This window comes from Pelophylax lessonae, assembly GCF_965119305.1.
Source record: "Pelophylax lessonae genome assembly, chromosome: 11".
In the NCBI taxonomy this organism is placed as follows: Eukaryota; Metazoa; Chordata; class Amphibia; order Anura; family Ranidae; genus Pelophylax; species Pelophylax lessonae.
Window position 1 is genome coordinate 159,748,393 of NC_138778.1, and position 19,103 is coordinate 159,767,495.

Here is a 19,103-nt window from a genome sequence, read left to right on the forward strand (position 1 = left end):
CAAGGCTCAGTCCTAGGACCAACCTTGTTCAATTTATTCATAAACAGCATTGAGGACGGGATCAGTAGTTCAATATCAGTTTTTGCAGATGACACAAAATTAGGCAGGACAATAACAGCACAGCATGAAGCAGATATCCTACAGAATGACCTGGACAAAATAACGGAGTGGGCAAAGACATGGCAAATGAGGTTTAACGTGGAGAAATGTAAGGTTTTACACTTGGGGACTAGAAACATAAAAGCACAATACACGTTAGGAGGGGAACCCTTGGGAGAATCAAAAATGGAGAAGGATCTGGGAGTCTTGGTTGATGATAGACTAGGCAACAGCATGCAATGTCAAGCGGCAGCTGCCAAGGCTAGCAGAATATTAGCATGCATAAAGAAAGGGATGTATTCCAGAGATAAAACTATAATCCTTCCACTTTATAAAACTCTGGTCCGACCTCATCTGGAGTATTCGGTCCAGTTCTGGTCACCAGTCCTCAGAAGGGATGTGTTGGAGCTGGAGAGAGTCCAGAGAAGGGCAACTAAACTAATTAGGGGATTGGAGGACCTTGATTATGAGGAGCGTCTGCAATCGCTTGATTTATTCTCCCTGGAGAAGAGACGCCTGAGGGGGGACATGATAGCAATTTTTAAATATCTAAATGGGGATCTAGGCTTAGAAAAAAAGCTGTTCAGTCGAAGGGATTGCATGAGAACTCGGGGGCATACAATGCGATTAGAGGAGAAGCGTTTTAACCTCAGGCAACGTGGGGGGTTCTTTACTGTTAGGGCTACAAGATTGTGGAATTCTCTACCACATGAGGTGGTTTCTGCGGGTAGTATGGTGGCTTTCAAAAGACTCTTAGACGTACATCTCAAGGATCAGAACATTCAGGGGTATGCAAGATGATTACAGCCACACACATCTACACAGGTTGAACTGGATGGACTTTTGTCTTTATTCAACCTCACCAACTATGTAACTATATATAAAGTGCATAAAAAGCAATTAAATAGTGTCAGTCCATCCACTGATGAAACAAATTCTTGATGAATAACAAAGTGCGTCCTTTCACCAGTGTGAACAACTGACACCACTGTGCTTTCTAGCCTCTCACCTCCAAAGTAGCTTGCTCAAGGCATATAATATAAGTACAGTATATCCTTTTGGAAGATCAAACTCCTTTTTCGCCACTAGATGTCCTCAGCTCGTAGGTTTCCACTAGTATATCAGATCTATTATTGGCTGCTGTTCCCAGGGATCATCTCTCATAAATTCATAAATGGGGGTATATAGAAGAATACTCTCATAGTGTAGTATATTCAACAATTTTATTTAATAGATATAACACACTCTCACAGTTTGTATTAAAAACAACCGGCGGTGGCTCACAGGCATTGCCTCGGTGTAGGCACGAGCGTTGCTTCTGGTATTCTCTGACTCTGTCTACGTCTACGCCCCACGCATTACGTCACTGTCACGTGACTTCTTCAGGTATATATTTTTTACATATTACTTCGCTGGGGATTAGCGTTTGAGTGTTAGAAGCAACCCTTGTTAGAATTATTTCACAAAATTATATTAACTTTTAGTATACACATTGACAGCGCAGTTTTTTCACCTATTTTCTAAAGCTCTTTCTTGCAAGGGGAATGAAGAAAACACAAAATAATGCTGGAATATGCTCTAGAAAATTGTTTTTTAACAGCATTCCTGTGCTTGATTGGCTGAAATGGAGGGAAAGGAGCATAGGTGTACGCAGCCTATTATATTGGGGTGTGCACCCCCAAAGCTCAAACGCACATGCCTTTCTCTGCAAAGTCAGCTGCAGGGGGGCAGTGAATGGATAGGAAGTGCTCTGTGCTGAGTGGCTTCCTGTTCATTCACAAACTGAAGCATAGTAAACACAGTTTACTATGCTTCGGCTATGAATGAGCGGGTGTGTACACTGTGTTCATTTAGAAAAGAAAGGGGCTGGTAAATTACATATTTACTAGCCCTTCCCCCTGCTCTCCATCCTGAAATATCCCCCGCAGCTCTGGGGAGAGTAGAGGAGGGAAGCCAGCAGCACTGCGGGGCGGCAGAGCCAACAAGGGGGGAGGTGAAGCCTGAGCAGTAGGGGCAATTGGCACCGCACATAGTGATTAGGGTGTGCCCAGGCACAGCTGGCATATCCTCTGCACACGCCTATGGAGAGGAGGTATTGGAGTTTATTAGACCTCTGATGTGTCCATAAAGAGATTTTGTCACCTGCCAATGCTGTTACATAGGGCCCCCTTTGTGATAGCAATAAAGTAGAACTATAGGCAAAACTTTTTTTTCCCATTTTGGATAGAGGGAAAGGTATAACACCTTTTAGATTTTTTTTCGCCATCTGTGTCCCGTTGCGGAAATCTCCCTTCACTTCCTGTCCCATAGTCAAACAGGAAATAAGAGGAAATCCCTGCAAATTAAGGGAATTCCTTGGGGACCCCCAGGTCACCAGAACTAGTGTCTCCATTGGAAGATTTCCCCTCTATTACTTTTCCGGGGACAACCCAAAATTTTGTATTTTCTTTAGCGATGATGTACCCAAATAAAATGTATGTAATTTTTTCTCCACAAATAGAGCTTTCTTATGGTGGTTTTTGATCACCACTATGGTTTTTATTTTTTGCACTATAAAAAAAAAAAAAAAAAAGACGACAATTGTGAAAAAAAAATCTATATTTTTTACTTTCTGCTATAGAACATATCCAATAAAAAAAAATTAAAAAATCTAATTTCTTCATACATTTAGGCCAATATGTATTCTGCTACTTAGCTTTAGTAAAAAAAATCCCAATAAGTGTATATTGATTGGTTTGCGCAAAAGTTATAGCATCTACAAACTATGGGATATTTTTATTAATTTATCTCTTTTTTTTTTTTCTTACTAGTAATGGCGGCAATCAGTGACTTATAGCGGAACTGCTATATTGCAGAGGACGATCTGACACTAACTAACACTTTGTGGGAACCAGTGACACTAATACAGTAATAAGTGCTAAAAATATGCATTGTAACTGTACTAATGACACTGGCTGGGAAGGGGTTAAACATCACGGGCAATCAAAAGGTTAAATGTGTGCCTAGCTGGTGTTTTAGTGTAGTGGGGGAGGTGCTTTTACTAGTGGAAGATATGAATCGGTGTTTCTGCTCTGCAGAGGCACAGGATTCATGCCTTCTTTACTAAGGGAATGCCAATCTTCCTTGTTTACACAAGCAGATCACAGCTCTGCCTGTGTACAGAACGATCAGCGGGTGCCCGATACCCGGAGGTGCAGGATCATGTGTATATACGTGAGCCTGCGCAGTGTGGCCACCCTGTAGCAGTAAATGTGCTATGGGGCAGTCGGCAAGCGGTTAAAGCCCAACCCCAGGATAATTTTCACCCCCCTGCCCAGCTTCTACTGATCACTAGATCAAAAAAAAATTCTATCCAAATGTCTTTACCTTAAATCCCCACCACCTTCCCTACCACCGCTGCTTTTTTTTAATTTTATTTTTTTGCTTTTTTTTTTTTTTACAGGGAGCGCATACCTTTTTTGAAAGGTACCAGTGATCCCACTTCCTCAATTCTTGCCTAGGCAAGAATGACATGCACTCAGGTACACCCCCTAGCCAGTCTTGCTCCTTGCCTAGCCAAAGTTTTTGTGTATTTTGTGTGGTGCTTTTACTAAGGGAAGTGATAGATTTTTTCCCTGCTTTTCAGGGAAAGAAAATCCATCACATCCCTGCTGTCAGAACAGAGCTCTGCCTTGTTTACATAGGCAAAACTCCTTCCTGTAGGGTAGGAGGCTTGGCACACAATGGTAACAGATTCTGAAGTAAGGTGCAACTGGCCTTATTGGTATATTACCAGGTTTTGTAGTATAGGTGTGGTTCCGGCTCTGGATGGAGCCTCTGGGTGCAAGTCTCAAAGTAATGCCTCTAAACTCTTAATTAGTCTCTTAAATAGGTTGCTAGCCTGTGTTCCATATATTAGCAGCAGTGGAGGCAGCCAAGGTAAAAGAGCTAGAAGAGATCTCTGCAGGAATACAAGAGGAGAAAAAACACACTGCACTTAGAGGCGCTGCGTTTTTTTTCCTCTTGTAAAACTCCTTCCTGTGTCTTCCCGACGATTAGCGGGTGCCAGTGGACATCTATTGACTGACACCTGCTGATTGGCTTCTGCTGTAACTAATCACAGCAGAAGCGGTGCACCGGAGGCGAGCGCCAACGTCCCCTTAGACGGAAGGGCAGAACAGCCACCCTGTAGCAGTAAATCTGCTATGGGGAGGCTGTTAAGTGGTTAAATCTAAATTTTATGAGCTGTAAAAGCTTTTAAGGCCTCACCTGTGGACATTTTTGGGTACCGTAGTCTTTTGACATGTTTGGTATCTATTTACTCAATACAACCCCCATCTTTCATATATTACCAAAAAATATTGGGTATAATATTGTGTCCACGTGAGCTAGACATCATTTTAGTTTATTTTCCCCAGTAGATATAGATTTGATAAACAGTTGTGCAAATAGTGTGCAAGATAAAAAAAAATTGCAAGCGCCACTATTTTATTCTACATGGCCTCTGATTTAAAAAAAATATATAAAATTTTGGGGGGTTTAAGTAATTTTCTAGCAAAAAAATTTAGCATTTGACATGGGTGCGACATACTACAAAATTGCTGTGGATGCAAAGTAGGTAAAGCCCAACTCTGGGCAAAACAAAAACTCCTCCTTCCACTCCTTCCTGACTGATCACTGGCAAAAAAAAAGCTACAGTCACGTGACATTTGGGTCTTCAGTCTTCTCTTCTTGGTCCTCTATTCTCTAAAGCTCACATCGCTTTAGAGGCAGAAGCATGACGCCGGGGTGGTGAGAGGACCAGTCCCATAACAGATAATGAGTGGGGGGAAAGGCCATTGGCTCCTACTGCTGTCAATCAAATCCTGTGAGCAGGGAGGGGGAGAATGAAGCAGTGTTGTGTGTCTATAGATGCACACTGCCTGGCTCGGGAGCAAAACTGCAGTTGCGCCCCCAAAAGGAAGCGGTTCCTATGGTGGTGCACTAAAAGATCAGGAGCCAAAAGTGCCGGCAGGTCAACCCTGAAGAGGAGGTTCTGGGCCGCTCTGTGCAATACCATTGCACAGAGCAGGTAAGTATAACATGTTTATTATTAAAAAAAAAAATTAGCTTTTACAAATGCTGTAAGTTCTAAATGACGTTGTCCTCATCTGGATCCTGAAAGAAACGCGCTGCTCAACATCCAATAGGAAGTGTCCCCATCATGCAGGCACTGACACCTGAAGAAGGACCCAAGCAGGAAGGAAGAAAAAAGTGTAGGTTCGCACCTAGCTTTTTGTGAAGGCGTGTTCTTGCATGCGTTTTTGTATGTGCTTTCATGCTACACGCATATGATTTCAGTAGGCTGTCCTACTTCTGACAAGCATACCAAAGTAGCTCATGTACTTTGGGCATTGAGTTTTGTGCATTCTTTACATTCAGTACTTGGCACTTTTACCCCCTTCCTGTCGGGGCCGATTTTCAGCGTTCACAGCCATAAAACTTTGAATGACAGTTGCAACGCTGCAACTGTACCCATATGACATTTTTATTGTTTTTTTTTCCACACAAGTAGAGATTTATTTTCATATTTAACCACTTCAGCCCCGGAAGATTTTACCCTCTTCCTGACCAGGCCCTATTTTGCGATTCGGCACTGCATTATTTTAAGGGACAATTGCACGGTCGTGTGACACTTTACCCAAATTACATTTTTTTGCCCTTTTTGGTGGTATTTGATCACCTGTGTGATTTTTATTTTTTGCGCTATAAACAAAAAAAGTGCGACAATTTTGAAAAAAAAAAAAAAACAATATTTTTCACATTCTGCTATATAACATTCCAAAAAAAAAATTCAAAAATCAAAATTTTTTATCATTTTAGGCCAATTTTTTTCTGCTACATATTTTTGGTAAAAAAAATCGCAATAAGCGTATTTTGATTGGTTTGCGCAAAAGTTATTGCGTCTACTAACTATGGGAAAGATTTATGTAATTTTTATTGTTTTTTTTTTTGCTAGTAATGGCGGCGATCTGCGATTTTTTGCGGGACTGCGACATTGTGGTGGACAGATCGGACCCCTAACTGACATTTTTGACACTTTTTGTAGGTACCAGTGACATTACTACAGTAATCAGTGCTAAAAATATGCACTGTTACTGTAATAATGACACTGGCAGGGAAGGGGTTAACACAGTAAGTGATCAAGGGGTTAAATGTGACCCTAGGGGAGTGATTCTAACTGTGGGGGGGCGTGGCTTATGAGATGAGCATAGAGACATGTGATCCTATATAGCAGGATCACATGGGCTCTGTGATTATCCTAGGGAGAAGGACGGTCGGCTGTGTTTACAACAGCTGACCGTCCTTCTCTCTCAGCGGGGAATGATCGCGGGTGTCAGGCGGCAATCGGAGCCGTCTGACACACGCATTGGCTTCCCCGCTGACGAGCGGGGGCGGGAGCGCACCACCAGCGGCGTGCGCTCGCCCCCTAGACTCCCAAGACCAAGCGCCGTACATGTACGGCGATTCGTCCAGGAGCAGCTGCCCGCCGCAGTGCATCTGCGGCGGGCAGTGGTAAAGGAGTCAATCACCACTGGGTTTTTTATTTTTTCTAAAAAAAATGAAAAAAGACAAACTTTTGAAAAACAAAAAAACAATCCTGATGTCAATTCTTGAGGCCCTAAAAGGCCAGAACAGTACAAATACCCCCCAAATTACCCCTTTTTTGGTAAGTTTTTCGAAGTTGTAATTTTTTTTTCACAATTATTTGGACAATTAAGAAATAAAAAAATTCACAATTTTTTTTTTTGTTTTTACATACTTTCACCAGTGCAGTACAGTGTTATCATATAACTGGCGTGGTGGTGATCAAGAACACTGACTGGGGACAGTATGAAAAACAAAAAGAAATCACTTTTTTTTTTTTCAATTCTTTTTTTTTTGTTACTTATTTTCTTTTTTTACGATTTTCTTTTTTTTCTAACACACTGTGACCAGAGTAAAACAGTGTACTACTCTGGGGAAGTGATCATGTTTTTTCTTTTTTTTTTTACACATTATGATCACTTATACCAGTGAATGACATTGGTATAAGCAGCTATTTTTACTGAATGAAACTGGTTCATTCAATGTCTTTTGTTGTGATTAGCTGTAATTGGCCAAAGCTAATCACATGGTACGGATGGGATTCGATTGGCTCTGTCTGTACTATGTGATTACTGTGACCAATCACAGCTAGCAACACAACTGTACACAATGGATGGCAGGAACGGAAGCTATTCGTGCAATACAGCTGTCATGTGATCTGCTGTGATTGGCCAAGCGAGAGGCACATTCTAAGTAGACGTCATATGACATCCTCCCAGAACAGAAAGTAAAAAAATCTTTGTTTTGTTTCAGAATTGTTGGTGTTTTTTTGTTTATAGCAAAAAATAATAAAAACCAGAGATGTAATCAAATACCACCACCAGAAAGCTCTATTTGTGGGAAGAAAGGACACACATTTATTTGGGTACAGCGTCGCATGACCCTGCAATTGTCAGTTAAATTAATGGCAGTGCCGTATCGCAAAAAAAATGGCCTGGTCATGAACAGAGGTAAATCTTCCAGAGGGCAAGTACTTAAAACCCTCCCTTACTATACAAATAAAAAAAAATAATGCCTTTTGTTTCTACTTTTAGTCTTCGGAAAGTTTTGTGTAAGGCAATGGTAATGAGTATGTCATACTGGGAACAAGCCACAAGATGGCGCCCATTACTGTAAGAATTGGGCGGGCCCTCACTGAGGCGCTCCAGTGCCACACATGAGGAAAGGCACACCCACACAGCGCATGCCCAGCCCGCTGTATCACCTCCTCGCCGCACAGCACGCCAGAAGCGAGGCCAAGCTTGCTCACGGATTGGTCCCGCGCACGGTACTCTGGGAAGTGTAGTCCGCTCCCCCAGTTATCTCTACGGAGGGCTCCGTGTGCCGCGCTGCACGCCGGGAAGTGTAGTTTCCAGTGCAGCCCCGCGGATTCTCTCCTCACCGACATGGCGGACAGGAGACGGCGGAGGAGACGCGCGTCCCAGGATAGCGAGGAGGAGGAAGAAGAGTCCGGCAGCGAGAGCGCGGGCTCTGAGGAAAAACCGATCCTACCGGGGAGAACTGAAACCCGGGAGGTCGCGGTGACCGTCAGAGAGGGAGATAAGTCTGAGTGTGTAAGTGTGCACGGGCCGGCAGGGTTCAGGGATGGATGAGGGGCGCAGGCCGAACACTTACTGACCCGCACCCCTACCTACCTTCTTCAGAGAAGACGTGGAGCCACCCCTAGCAGCCTATCAGAACTCGGCTTACTGACATCACACCAGTGTAAGGCAGCCTCTGATTGGTTACTAGGGATACTGCACTGTTCTGGTTAGTGAGAGGATATGCAGACAGCTGGGCCTAGTCACTTGGTGCAGTAACCATAGCAACTGTACTGGTTTCGGATTGGTTGCCTTTAAGCCCTATTCACACCTAGCGTTTTCCACGCAAAACACGCATAGGGCAGCCCATTCATTTCAATGGGGATACCCTACACAAGGCAACGTAGCTCATCAAGCTTTTTGCCGCATTCTGTTTTGCGTGTTTTTTTTTTTTTATTACTTTCATCATTTTATAGTGTATGCACATATGCAGAAAAACGCATGTCAGCATGCGATGGAGGCCATTAACAAGGAATGGCGCAGCAAATGTGATGAGGTTTTAGCACGTTCTATAAAATGCGTGCAGATGTGTGCAGTTTTGCATGCGTTTACAAAACACGCAGGTGTGAGTGGAGTCTAAAGGTTTGTACACTCTATAACAAAATCTGGCAAGAATTTTCCTCCAAAGAACTTTCTACAGCTCATCCCGACCTGAATGAAAGTTTCCGAAGGGACAAGCGCCACAATTATTCTCGTTCGGGAACAGAACGAACGATATTCACTTAATGTCTACCGTTTCCGTAGGCTTTTCATTTGAGAAAAATCAGAAAAGGGAACAAAAAAAAGCCTTTGTCATACAAGAATTTTTGTACAAATTTTCTTTCATTGGTTCCGATTTGCTGTGAAACAATGAGGAAAACCGGATGATTGTTCGCCCTATTTTCTTATAGTGTGTAACTAGGGATGGATTCAGTTTGAACCCGGAAAGTAGGGGTCACTCCCGCTCAGTCACATGCAGCCAGGGCTTTCCCTACTTCCCATGGCTGTATGTACACAAAGGGGCTGTGCTTGTGACATCATTTACCTAATATGGCCACATTGCATCAATGTCATTGGCCAAATATGAGCATGTGACTGTATTAGGTCAATGATGTCACCAGCATTCTCTGCCCCCACAGCTGCACATACACAAAGGGGTGGGAATGCTGGTGACATCATTTACCTAATATGGTCACATGACATCAATGTCATCAACCAAATAAGACCAAAAAGGTAAATGATGTCACAAGCATCACCTGCCAGGGCACCCCCCCCCCCACAGCTGTACATACACAAAGAGGTGGGGATGCTGGTGACATCATTTACCTAATATGGTCACATTACATCAATGTCATCGACCAAATAAGACCAATAAGGTTAATGATGTCACAAGCATCACCTGCCAGGACATACCACACCCCTATAGCTGTATGTACACACAGAGGTGGGGATGCTGGTGACATCATTTACCTAATATGGTCACATGACATCAATGTCAGAAGAAAAATATGCACTGTTACTGTAATAATGACACTGGCAGGGAAGGGGTTAACACAGTAAGTGATCAAGGGGTTAAATGTGACCCTAGGGGAGTGATTCTAACTGGGGGGGCGTGGCTTATGAGATGAGCATAGAGACATGTGATCCTATATAGCAGGATCACACGGGCTCTATGATTATCCTAGGGAGAAGTATGGTTGGCTGTGGGGGAATGATCAGCGGGGAATGATCGCGGGTGTCAGGCGGCAATCGGAGCAGTCTGACACACGCATTGGCTTCCCCGCTGACGAGCGGGGGCGCACCACCAGCGGCGTGCGCTCGCCCCCTAGACTCCCAAGACCAAGCGCCGTACATGTACGGCGATTCGTCAAGGAGCGGCTGCCTCCTTATCGACCAAATAAGACCAATAAGGTTAATGATGTCACAAGCATCACCTGCCAGGACATACCACACCCCTATAGCTGTATGTACACACAGAGCTGGTGATGCTGGTGACATCATTTACCTACATTACATCAATGTTATTAACCAAATAAGACCAAAAAGGTAAATGATGTCACAAGCATCCCCCGCCAGGACGTTCCCCATCCCCACAGCTGTATGTACACAAAGGGAAGTGGATGTGCTCGTGGCCACATTATATCAATGTCATTGACCAAATAAGACCATGAGGCTGTATTCGGTCAATGATGTCACTAGCGTTCCCCGTCCCCAAAGCTGCACATGCACAAAGGGGTGGGGATGCTATGGACATCATTAACCTCATATGGCCATGTGGTCCTATTTGGTCAATGTCATTGAGGTTGTGTGGCCTTATTAGGTTGCTGATATCATGAGCATCTCCATCTCTTTGTGCACATACAGCTGTGGTGGAGGGGGGATGCTTGTGACATCATTGACCTAATATGGCCACATTACAATAATGTTATCGATGAAATAAGACCACATGGCCATATTAGGTCAATGATGTCACAAGCTTCCCCCTCCCCCACAGCTGCATGTACATAAAGAGGTGGGGATGCTGGTGACATTAAATTTATATGACCACATGGTCCTATTTGGTCAATGATATTGATGTAATGTGACCATATTGGGTTGCTGACGTCATGAGCATCTCCATCCCTTCATGTACATACAGCTGTGGGGGCGGAGAATGCCCTGGCTGGGGATGCTCGTGACATTATTGACCTAACAGGCTCCACCCACTATAGGCCACTGACAGGAGGTGGAGGAGACGAGACCAGTCACCCTGCACAAAGAAGGGGAGCAGCAGTGACTGGTCTTTACCTCTGTGTAGAAGCTTCCTGTGATAAAGTATCACACAGGATTAATGCACAGATCTGGAAAAAATACATAAAGCACACCAAGAATACACGGTTGTCACAGAGTTCAGCTTTAAAGGTGAACTTACTCAGGATAACTTATTCTGCGAAGCATAACGTTTGTTCTTGCATCTCAGATAATTTCTCCTGCAGTGTTGAGCAGGTTTACACACTGAGTGACATGCCTCTTCAATAAGTGGACAGATAATCCGATGGAAGCACACATGGGATACAGTGTACTTGTAGAAGCCTTTTGTGCAGAGGCATAAAGGAGAGGGGGTAGTTACTCTGTGGTGTTTGCACAGGCTGCCTAATAAAAGCACACAGAATGTACAGGCCCACTAAACGGGAAGTGAGATTCCTCTATAGGCATGCACTTGCTGCACCCAACAATGCACATATGGGATGCGATGGTGTGTTTGATTGCAGAGATCTATTGTCTGGAGTATGGGAGAACCCTGACATCTTCATTATCAATAATTCATGTTCTTCACTTATAGAAGGGGAGTGAGATATGGGTATAATGTGTAGCTTTATGTGCTTCTGGCTAGGCTTGTGACGGTATCAGATTTTCATGCTGCGATTAATTGATTAAGGTTTTGCCACGGTATACGGTATTATCACGGTATTCTATTATTAAATTTAAATTATTAAATTTCCACCTCACTTCAATTTCATTGCTGAATTTAGGGGCTTTGGTTCACTTATGCACATTATTATATAGTCAGTCAGTACAGACTCTGTGAACCAGGCCTAAAATAGGTCATCAAGCATTGTCTGGCCTAACTGGTGATAACTGGTCCTGGCGCTCGGCTCCGATCCGATGGCCTGGTCATTAAGAGGGCAAATCCTTGTGGTCAAGAAGTGGTTAAACCTGAAGGAGGTGTTGTTTATAAATTACTTTACTATTGCTTTAGGCCTGGTTCACATGTATGCGGGTTGGCGGTTCACATGTATGCGGGTTGGCGGTTCACATGTATGCGGGTTGGCGGTTCACATTTGCACAGGCATAACAGCCCATTGATTTGAACGGGCTGCTATGCCCTCATTTTCCGCAGAAAAAAGGTGCATGCAGCATTTTTTTTAAAATTCAGTGGCCTTGAAATCCATCCTGCTTTTGCACCATGCGACTAACCTGCAGTTCCTGCTCTGGCAAGCTTTCTGCATTTTTTGTATACGTGGGCACGGCATTTAAAAACAGTTTGCGTGTGCAGCAATGGCAGGTAAGTCGCATGGTGCAAAAGAAGGATGGATTTCATGGCCACTGCATTTTTTTAAATTCTGCATGCACCTTTTTTCAGCTGAAAACGCAGGCATAGCAGCTCAAGCCCATTCACATCAATGGGCTGCTATGCCTGTGCAAATGTGGGCCCCCAACCCGCATACATGTGAACCACCAACCCGCATACATGTGAACCAGGCCTAAAGCAATAGTAAAGTCATTAATTGGTTAAACCTGCAGGAGGACCGGTGTTTTTATCTATTTATTAGTGTGTATATATATATATTAGAGCTGCACGATTCTGGCCAAAATGAGAATCACGATTTTTTAGCTTGGAATAAAGATCACGATTCTCTGTGTAACAAAAAAAAAAAAATTGGGATAACTTTACTGTTACGTTTTTTTTTTTTTTTTTTATTCATTAAAGTCTATTAATTGCGTTTGAAAGACTGCTGCGCAAATACAGTGTGACATAAAATATTACAACAATCGCCATTTTTTTCTGTAGGGTCTCTGCTAAAAAAATATATAAAATGTTTGGGGGTTCTGAGTACTTTTCTAGCAAAAAAAAACTGATTTTAACTTGCAAGCAACAAGTGTCATAAAAAGGTCCAGTCTTTAAGAGGTTAAACTTCCTTTCTCCCTGGCAGAGGGAAGGAAAAGATACAAATGTAATCATTTTTGTTTATAGTTAGGAGACTTAATGCTGAAAGGTGTTAGCTGAGTGAGTGAATGAGTCATCCAGCTCACTGAAATGTATCAATTCACAAGTCAGGCAGACTTGACAGAGAAACTCGGTATTTTAAAAATGCCACAATAACAATACAGTGGCTATGCAATACCGCGATATATCGAATTACCGAAAACCGGCATATGTCTACTTCTGGCACATATAAGGTATTGCCTCTAACAGGCAATATTGGAAAAATGTTTCTCTTGGTTTGTTGCTGGACACGGCTCCCAATCTTTTAACCATTGAGTTATACTGCCCCCTACAGGAGTAGGACCCTAGGCCGAAAAAGAACTTGACTACACCTATGGACAGTCCCAGAAGATATACTCCTTCTCTCTGCTATAGGTACTTAATTTTTTTTTCTGCCTAGTTAGGACCTAGTTCCTTGCTGGGATCTCTGGTCCTGGCAATTTTTTTTTTTTTTTTAAATAGATTTTTTTTCTCCTGGTGTTTTCCAACGAGATCTACAATCAACTGCCGGACTGGGCGATGGGCTGGATAATCTAGATCAGTGATGGCGAACCTTGGCACTCCAGATGTTTTTGAACTTCATTTCCTATGATATACATATCTGTAGTGTAGTTGAGCATCAAAGGAAATGTAGTTCCATAACATCTGGGGTGCCAAGGTTCGCCATCACTGATCTAGATCCAGTGGTCACCCCAGTCTGGCCAGCGTGCGCTCACAGACCTCAACCCCGCGCTAGGTCTGCCGCGACATAGCCCCACCGGACAGAGGCTGGTCTGCAAGTTAAAAGCCTTGCGAGGTCGCATACGACTGGGTCTCGGCCTGCGTTGCAGCGTTCCTCCTGGCCAACAGCCTGGTGTGGTCCTCTCCCTCTCTCTGCTGCAGGATTGGTGGGTGCTCGGTGTCTCACCACCGGGGTGGTGTTACCAGCCTGGTGGGGGTGTCCCTTGGCAGTGTCTTTTTGCACTTTTGTGGGGTACCCTTATTACTCATGGAGTCCTTGTAACATATTTCCCCACCTGACCCCCTCTCAGAGCCTGCGGGGCCCTCCGGGTCCCAACCATCCATTGTTGTGCTGTCAGCAGTCCCGGGTGGAGGTTGCTTTTGGGCGGCAGGGTAGTAAAAAGTGCCCCCTCCTTCTCCTGCTTCATCTGTCTCCCCTGAATTTGAATCTTATCTGGCTGCCACAGACGGGGCCCACCCTGAGGGGTCTAAGGTCCTGTACCCTGAGTTCTCAGATAGTGAGGATGATTCCTCTACTCCTGTAGCCACGCACGAAAAGGCGGTGGTGGATGCACTGATTGTGTCTGTGCATGAGATTTTAAAAATGGAGAACGCAGCAGAAGCTGCGGCGTAGGCACCCGTTCTCTTTGGCACTCGCAAGCCGTCTAGAGTGGCATAGGTGTTATTTCCTTCTTATTTCGACAGATTTGTCGCAAAAGAGTGGGAACGTTCAAAATGTCCCTTTGTGGTCCCTAAGCGTTTCGCAATGAGGTACCCCTTTGAAGAGTCCCGCCTTAAGAAATGGACGGTTTTCAGGTTGAATAAGGCAACCAGTATTCCGGTAGAAGAATCAACGGCTTTTAAGGATCTGGCTGACAGAAAGGCGGATGCTGTGGCCCGCAGTATGTTCAATGTGGCTGGCTTGGCACTCAGACCGGTCGTCTTCATTGCCCTGGTGTCATAAACTCTGACCGAATGGGCTGAGCTTTTACATCGCTTCCCCCTGCTTTTGCAGGGCTGGCGGACCAGTTGGTCCAGGGGCTGCAGTTTATCTATGATGCCTCTTTGGATGCAGCTCCCCTGCTTTCTAGACTGTTTCGGCAGTGGTTCTTTGGCGTGTTTTGTGGCTCTAATGTTGGTTTGGGGACCAGACCTGTAAAAAAGCCTTAACGGATCTTCCGTTTCAAGGAGATCGTCTGTTTGGAGCTACCCTGGATGACATCATTAAGAGTCTCACAGGGAGAGGGGGAAAGAACACCTTTCTTCCGCAGGCTAGTAAGGGTAAGGAACCTCGTCTCAGACGTGAGCCATCCTTCTCGGATCACAGGATTTTTTTCCGTCCCTTAGGATCAGCTGACAAGGGTTCAAAGCCTTTCAAGGCCTCTTCGGGAGGATCCAAGCAACCTTGGTCTGGCAAATCCAAAGCAGGCTTCTCCAGACCTGCAGACAAAGCTCCTTCTGCATGAAGGTGTGCCCTCACCTGTGCCTGGGGTGGGGGGACGTCTTCGCTGGTTTCCAGACTCGTGGACCTCCTTGGTGCAAGACAAGTGGGTACACGGAGTGATATGGTCCGGCAACAAGATCGAGTTTCATACTTACCCTCCGGAGAGGTTCTTTCCTTCCAATGTGCCTGTCCCCGTACCGCTTGCGAGACCTGTTGCTTCAAGGGATAATTGTTTTGGTTCCAACTCCGGAACGTTTTCAGGGGTTTTATTCAAACTTGTTCACGGTCCCGAAGAAAGAAGGCAAGGTACGTCCAATTCTGGATCTCAAGGCCCTGAACTGCTTTGTGTGGGTACAGAAGTTCAGAATGGAGTTTATTCGCACGGTGGTGGCATCCTTGCCTTAGGGGGATTTCCTTGCCTCTATCAACATCAAGGACACTTACTTACAAATTCCAACATGTGTATGTCACCAACGCTTCTTCTGCTTTGCCATGGGAGAGGAGCATTATCAATTTGTGGCGTTACCCTTTGGTCTTGCCTCTGCTCCTTGGGTCTTCACAAAGGTTTTGGCTCTGGTGCTGGCGCCAGTGAGGGAACGCAGTACTGGGCTACCTGGAAGACCTTCTCTTGTGAGCAGAGTCTCCTACTGCTCTGATGGACAACGGGGACATTACTATATGGACTCTGAGGGAGTTCGGCTGGCTTCTGAATTTCCAGAAGTCTGCTCTGGTTCCTTCCACAAAACTGGACTATTTGGGTCTGACTCTGCACTCAGCTCAAGCCAGAGTGTTCCTTTCTCTGGGCAAACTCCAGAAGTTGCATGCAGTAATTCATCTCTTGCTGTCCAGCAGGTGGTCGTCCCTCCAGACTGAGGGTTCTGGGTCTGGGTTCAAGGTGGTTGGGTTTGCACAGTTCCATACAAGCTCCCTGCAAAGCTAGATCATGGCCAAATGGGACAAGTGTCTGAAGTCTCTGGACAATCAAATCAAAATCCAGAAAAGCAATCAAATCCAGAAAAGCAAAAGATTCTCTGATTTGGTGACTTTGCTCTCCAGCTCTTCGCCAGGGCAAATCTTTTCTCCCCCTGATTTGGACAGTGGTCACCACGGATGCCAGTCTGTCTGGGTGGGGAGGTGTCCTGGGTCGGAACTCTGCTCAGGGAGCTTGCACACTGGAAGAGTCCAGACTCCCGATCAATGTCCTGGAACTCCGGGCGATCAGGGCGTGCCAGATTACTGGGTGTATCGCCTACAGGGGTGTCCGGTGTGAATCCAATCGCACAATCCATGGCCGTGGTTTATGTCAATCACCAGGGTGGAACAAGAAGTGTATTGCCAGCTCAGGAGGTAGCCGGCATTCTTTGGGCAGAACGTTTCGTTCCAGCCCTCTCCGCCGTACACATTCCAGGGGTGGTAAATTGGCAGGCGGATTATCTCAGCCGGCAGGCGTTGGACCAAGGGGAGTGGTCTAGGGCTGCCACGACGCGTCGACGTAGTCGACTACGTCGACTACAAAAAATCGCCGACGTGCGGAAAAAGCGTCAACGCGTGACGTCACACGCCCCCGGCCGGGCTCCGTCGGAGGCGAGAGGTGAGCGCTGACCGTCTCCAGCACCCCTGTACTCCCTGTACTGCCACAGCTTCTGCCGCAACACATTCGCCATCCTCCCCGATCACCCAGCTGCGGCGCTACACCGGCTTGTAATGGCCTGTACTAGGTGGGAGGGCTTACTGGGGGGTCTGTACTGGGAGGGGGGGCTTACTAAGTGGTCTGTACAGTACAGACCACTTAGTAAGCCCCCCTCCCAGTACAGACCCCCCAGTAAGCCCTCCCACCCAGTACAGACCACTTAGTAAGCCCCCCCCTCCCAGTGCAGACCCCTCAGTAAGCCCTGTACTAGTTGGGAGGGCTTACTGAGGGGTCTGTACTGGAAGGGGGGGCTTACTAAGGGGTCTGTACTAGGTTGGAGGGCTTACTGAGGGGTCTGTACTAGTGTACTGGGAGGGCTACTAGGTGGGAGGAGGGGTCTGAACTGGGAGGGGGGCTTACTAAGGGGTCTGTACTGGGTGGGAGGGCTTACTGGGGGGTCTGTACTGGGAGGGGGGGCATACTAAGTGGTCTGTACTAGGTGGGAGGGCTTACTGTGGTGGTCTGTACTGGGAGGGGGGCTTACTGAGGGGTCTGTAGTGGGAGGGGGGCTTACTGAGGGGTCTGTATTAATTACAGGATTAATTAGCTAATCAAAAAAACACTAAATTAAGCAAAAAAAAATAAAATAAAAATAATCGTTAGATTAGTCGACTAATCGTAAAAATAATCGATAGATTAGTCGACAGACAAATTAATCGTTAGTTGCAGCCCTAGAGTGGTCCCTTCATCCGGAGGTGTTTCATCATCTGTGTCTCCGGTGGGGCACCCCTGAGATGGATCTGTTGGCGTCTCGGCTCCACAGAAAGGTGCACAGGTTTGTGGCACGGTCACGGGATTCGCTAGCTGATGCCACAGATGTGCTGGTGGCCCCATGGGGCCAATATCGTCTTGATTTACGCCTTCCCTTCTCTCAAGCTTCGGCCGAGACAAGCTTCGGCCGAAAAGGGCTGAAGCCCTAATACTTGCATGTCAGTTCAATTGAAGTGGGGGGGGGGGGGGGTTGATTTGGCAGCCCTGCGGGTGGGGGTCGCCAGGGAACATCTACCCCAGGGGCTGAAGCGGAGGGACTCCAAAAAACCTTACAAAGAAGGGAGGAGGGGCGGATCAGGCATCTATGTCCAAATGAGTCCAAAAAAAATTCTGTGCAAGAGTAATGGCCTAATAGCCAGCAGTGATCTGTGAAAGATCAGGCCATATTTTGGGCTTCAGCACTGCGTTACTTTAACGAACAATAGCGCGGTTGGGCGACGCTGTACCTAAATAAAATTGATGTCTTTTTCCCACAAATAGAGCTTTCTTTTGGTGGCATTTGATCACCTGTACAATTTTTATTTTTGCGCTAAAAACCCAAATAGCAATTCTGAAAAAATAACTATTTTTCACATTCGACTATATAACATTCCCAAAAAAAATCAAATTTTTTTCATAATTTTAGGCCAATTTGTATTCTGCTACATATTTTTGGTAAAAAAAAAATCCCAACAAGCGTATTTTGTTTGGTTTGCACAAAAGTTATCGCATCTACAAACTAGGGGAACAATTTATGTCGTTTTTTTTACTAGTAATGGCGGCTATCAGCGATTTTTTTTTTTTTTTTTTTTTTTTTTTTTTTTTTTTTTTTTTTTTTTTGCGGGACTGCAACATTGCGGCAAACAGATCGGACCCCTAACTGACATTTTTGACACTTTTGGGGGGACCAGTGACATTACTACAGTAAACAGTGCTAAAAATATGCACTGTTACTGTAATAATGACACTGGCAGGGAAGGTGTTAACCCAGGGGCGATCAAAGGGTTAAGTGTGAGCCTAGGGGGGGGGGGGGGAGTGGGCTTGTAAAATCATTAGAGACCTGTGTTCCTAAATGGGAGGAACACAGGGAACTCTGCATTGATCCCAGAGAGAACAACGGTCTGCTCTATTTACAACAGCAGACCTCTGTTCTCTCTCTTCACGGGGAGCGATCGCGGGTGCTCGGCGGCAATCACGGCTGCCGGCCCCATGGATTGGCTTCTCCGCTGGCGAGTGGCTGCACGCGCACCCCTAGGATCGCTCCCGCAGACTGTCATACAGGTACAGCGATTCACCTGCCGCCGTATAACTGGCTAGTTGGCAAGTGGTTAAATAACTATGTATTATGGGTTTGACAATCCCTATAGGGTGACATTGTAAGTGAGAGAAACATAGTAAAATCAAACCCAAAGAAGAAATGATGTGACTAATAGAGAGAATAGTAACAAAGAGAATGACATCAGAAAAATAAGCAAGAACTGACCAAAG

The 19,103-nt window shown here is 45.4% G+C and overlaps 1 protein-coding gene across 1 annotated transcript in view; it reads left to right on the top strand.

Annotated features, from left to right (window-relative positions):
- Positions 1-7,961: 7,961 nt before the first annotated feature.
- Positions 7,962-19,103, top strand: part of CASC3 (CASC3 exon junction complex subunit) — a 99,081-nt gene continuing 87,939 nt past the window's right edge. Inside the window, exon 1 of the mRNA XM_082272740.1 lies at positions 7,962-8,258. Coding sequence (XP_082128866.1) covers positions 8,091-8,258 — 168 coding nt within the window. The 5' untranslated portion in view covers positions 7,962-8,090. The remainder of the gene's footprint in view (positions 8,259-19,103) is intronic.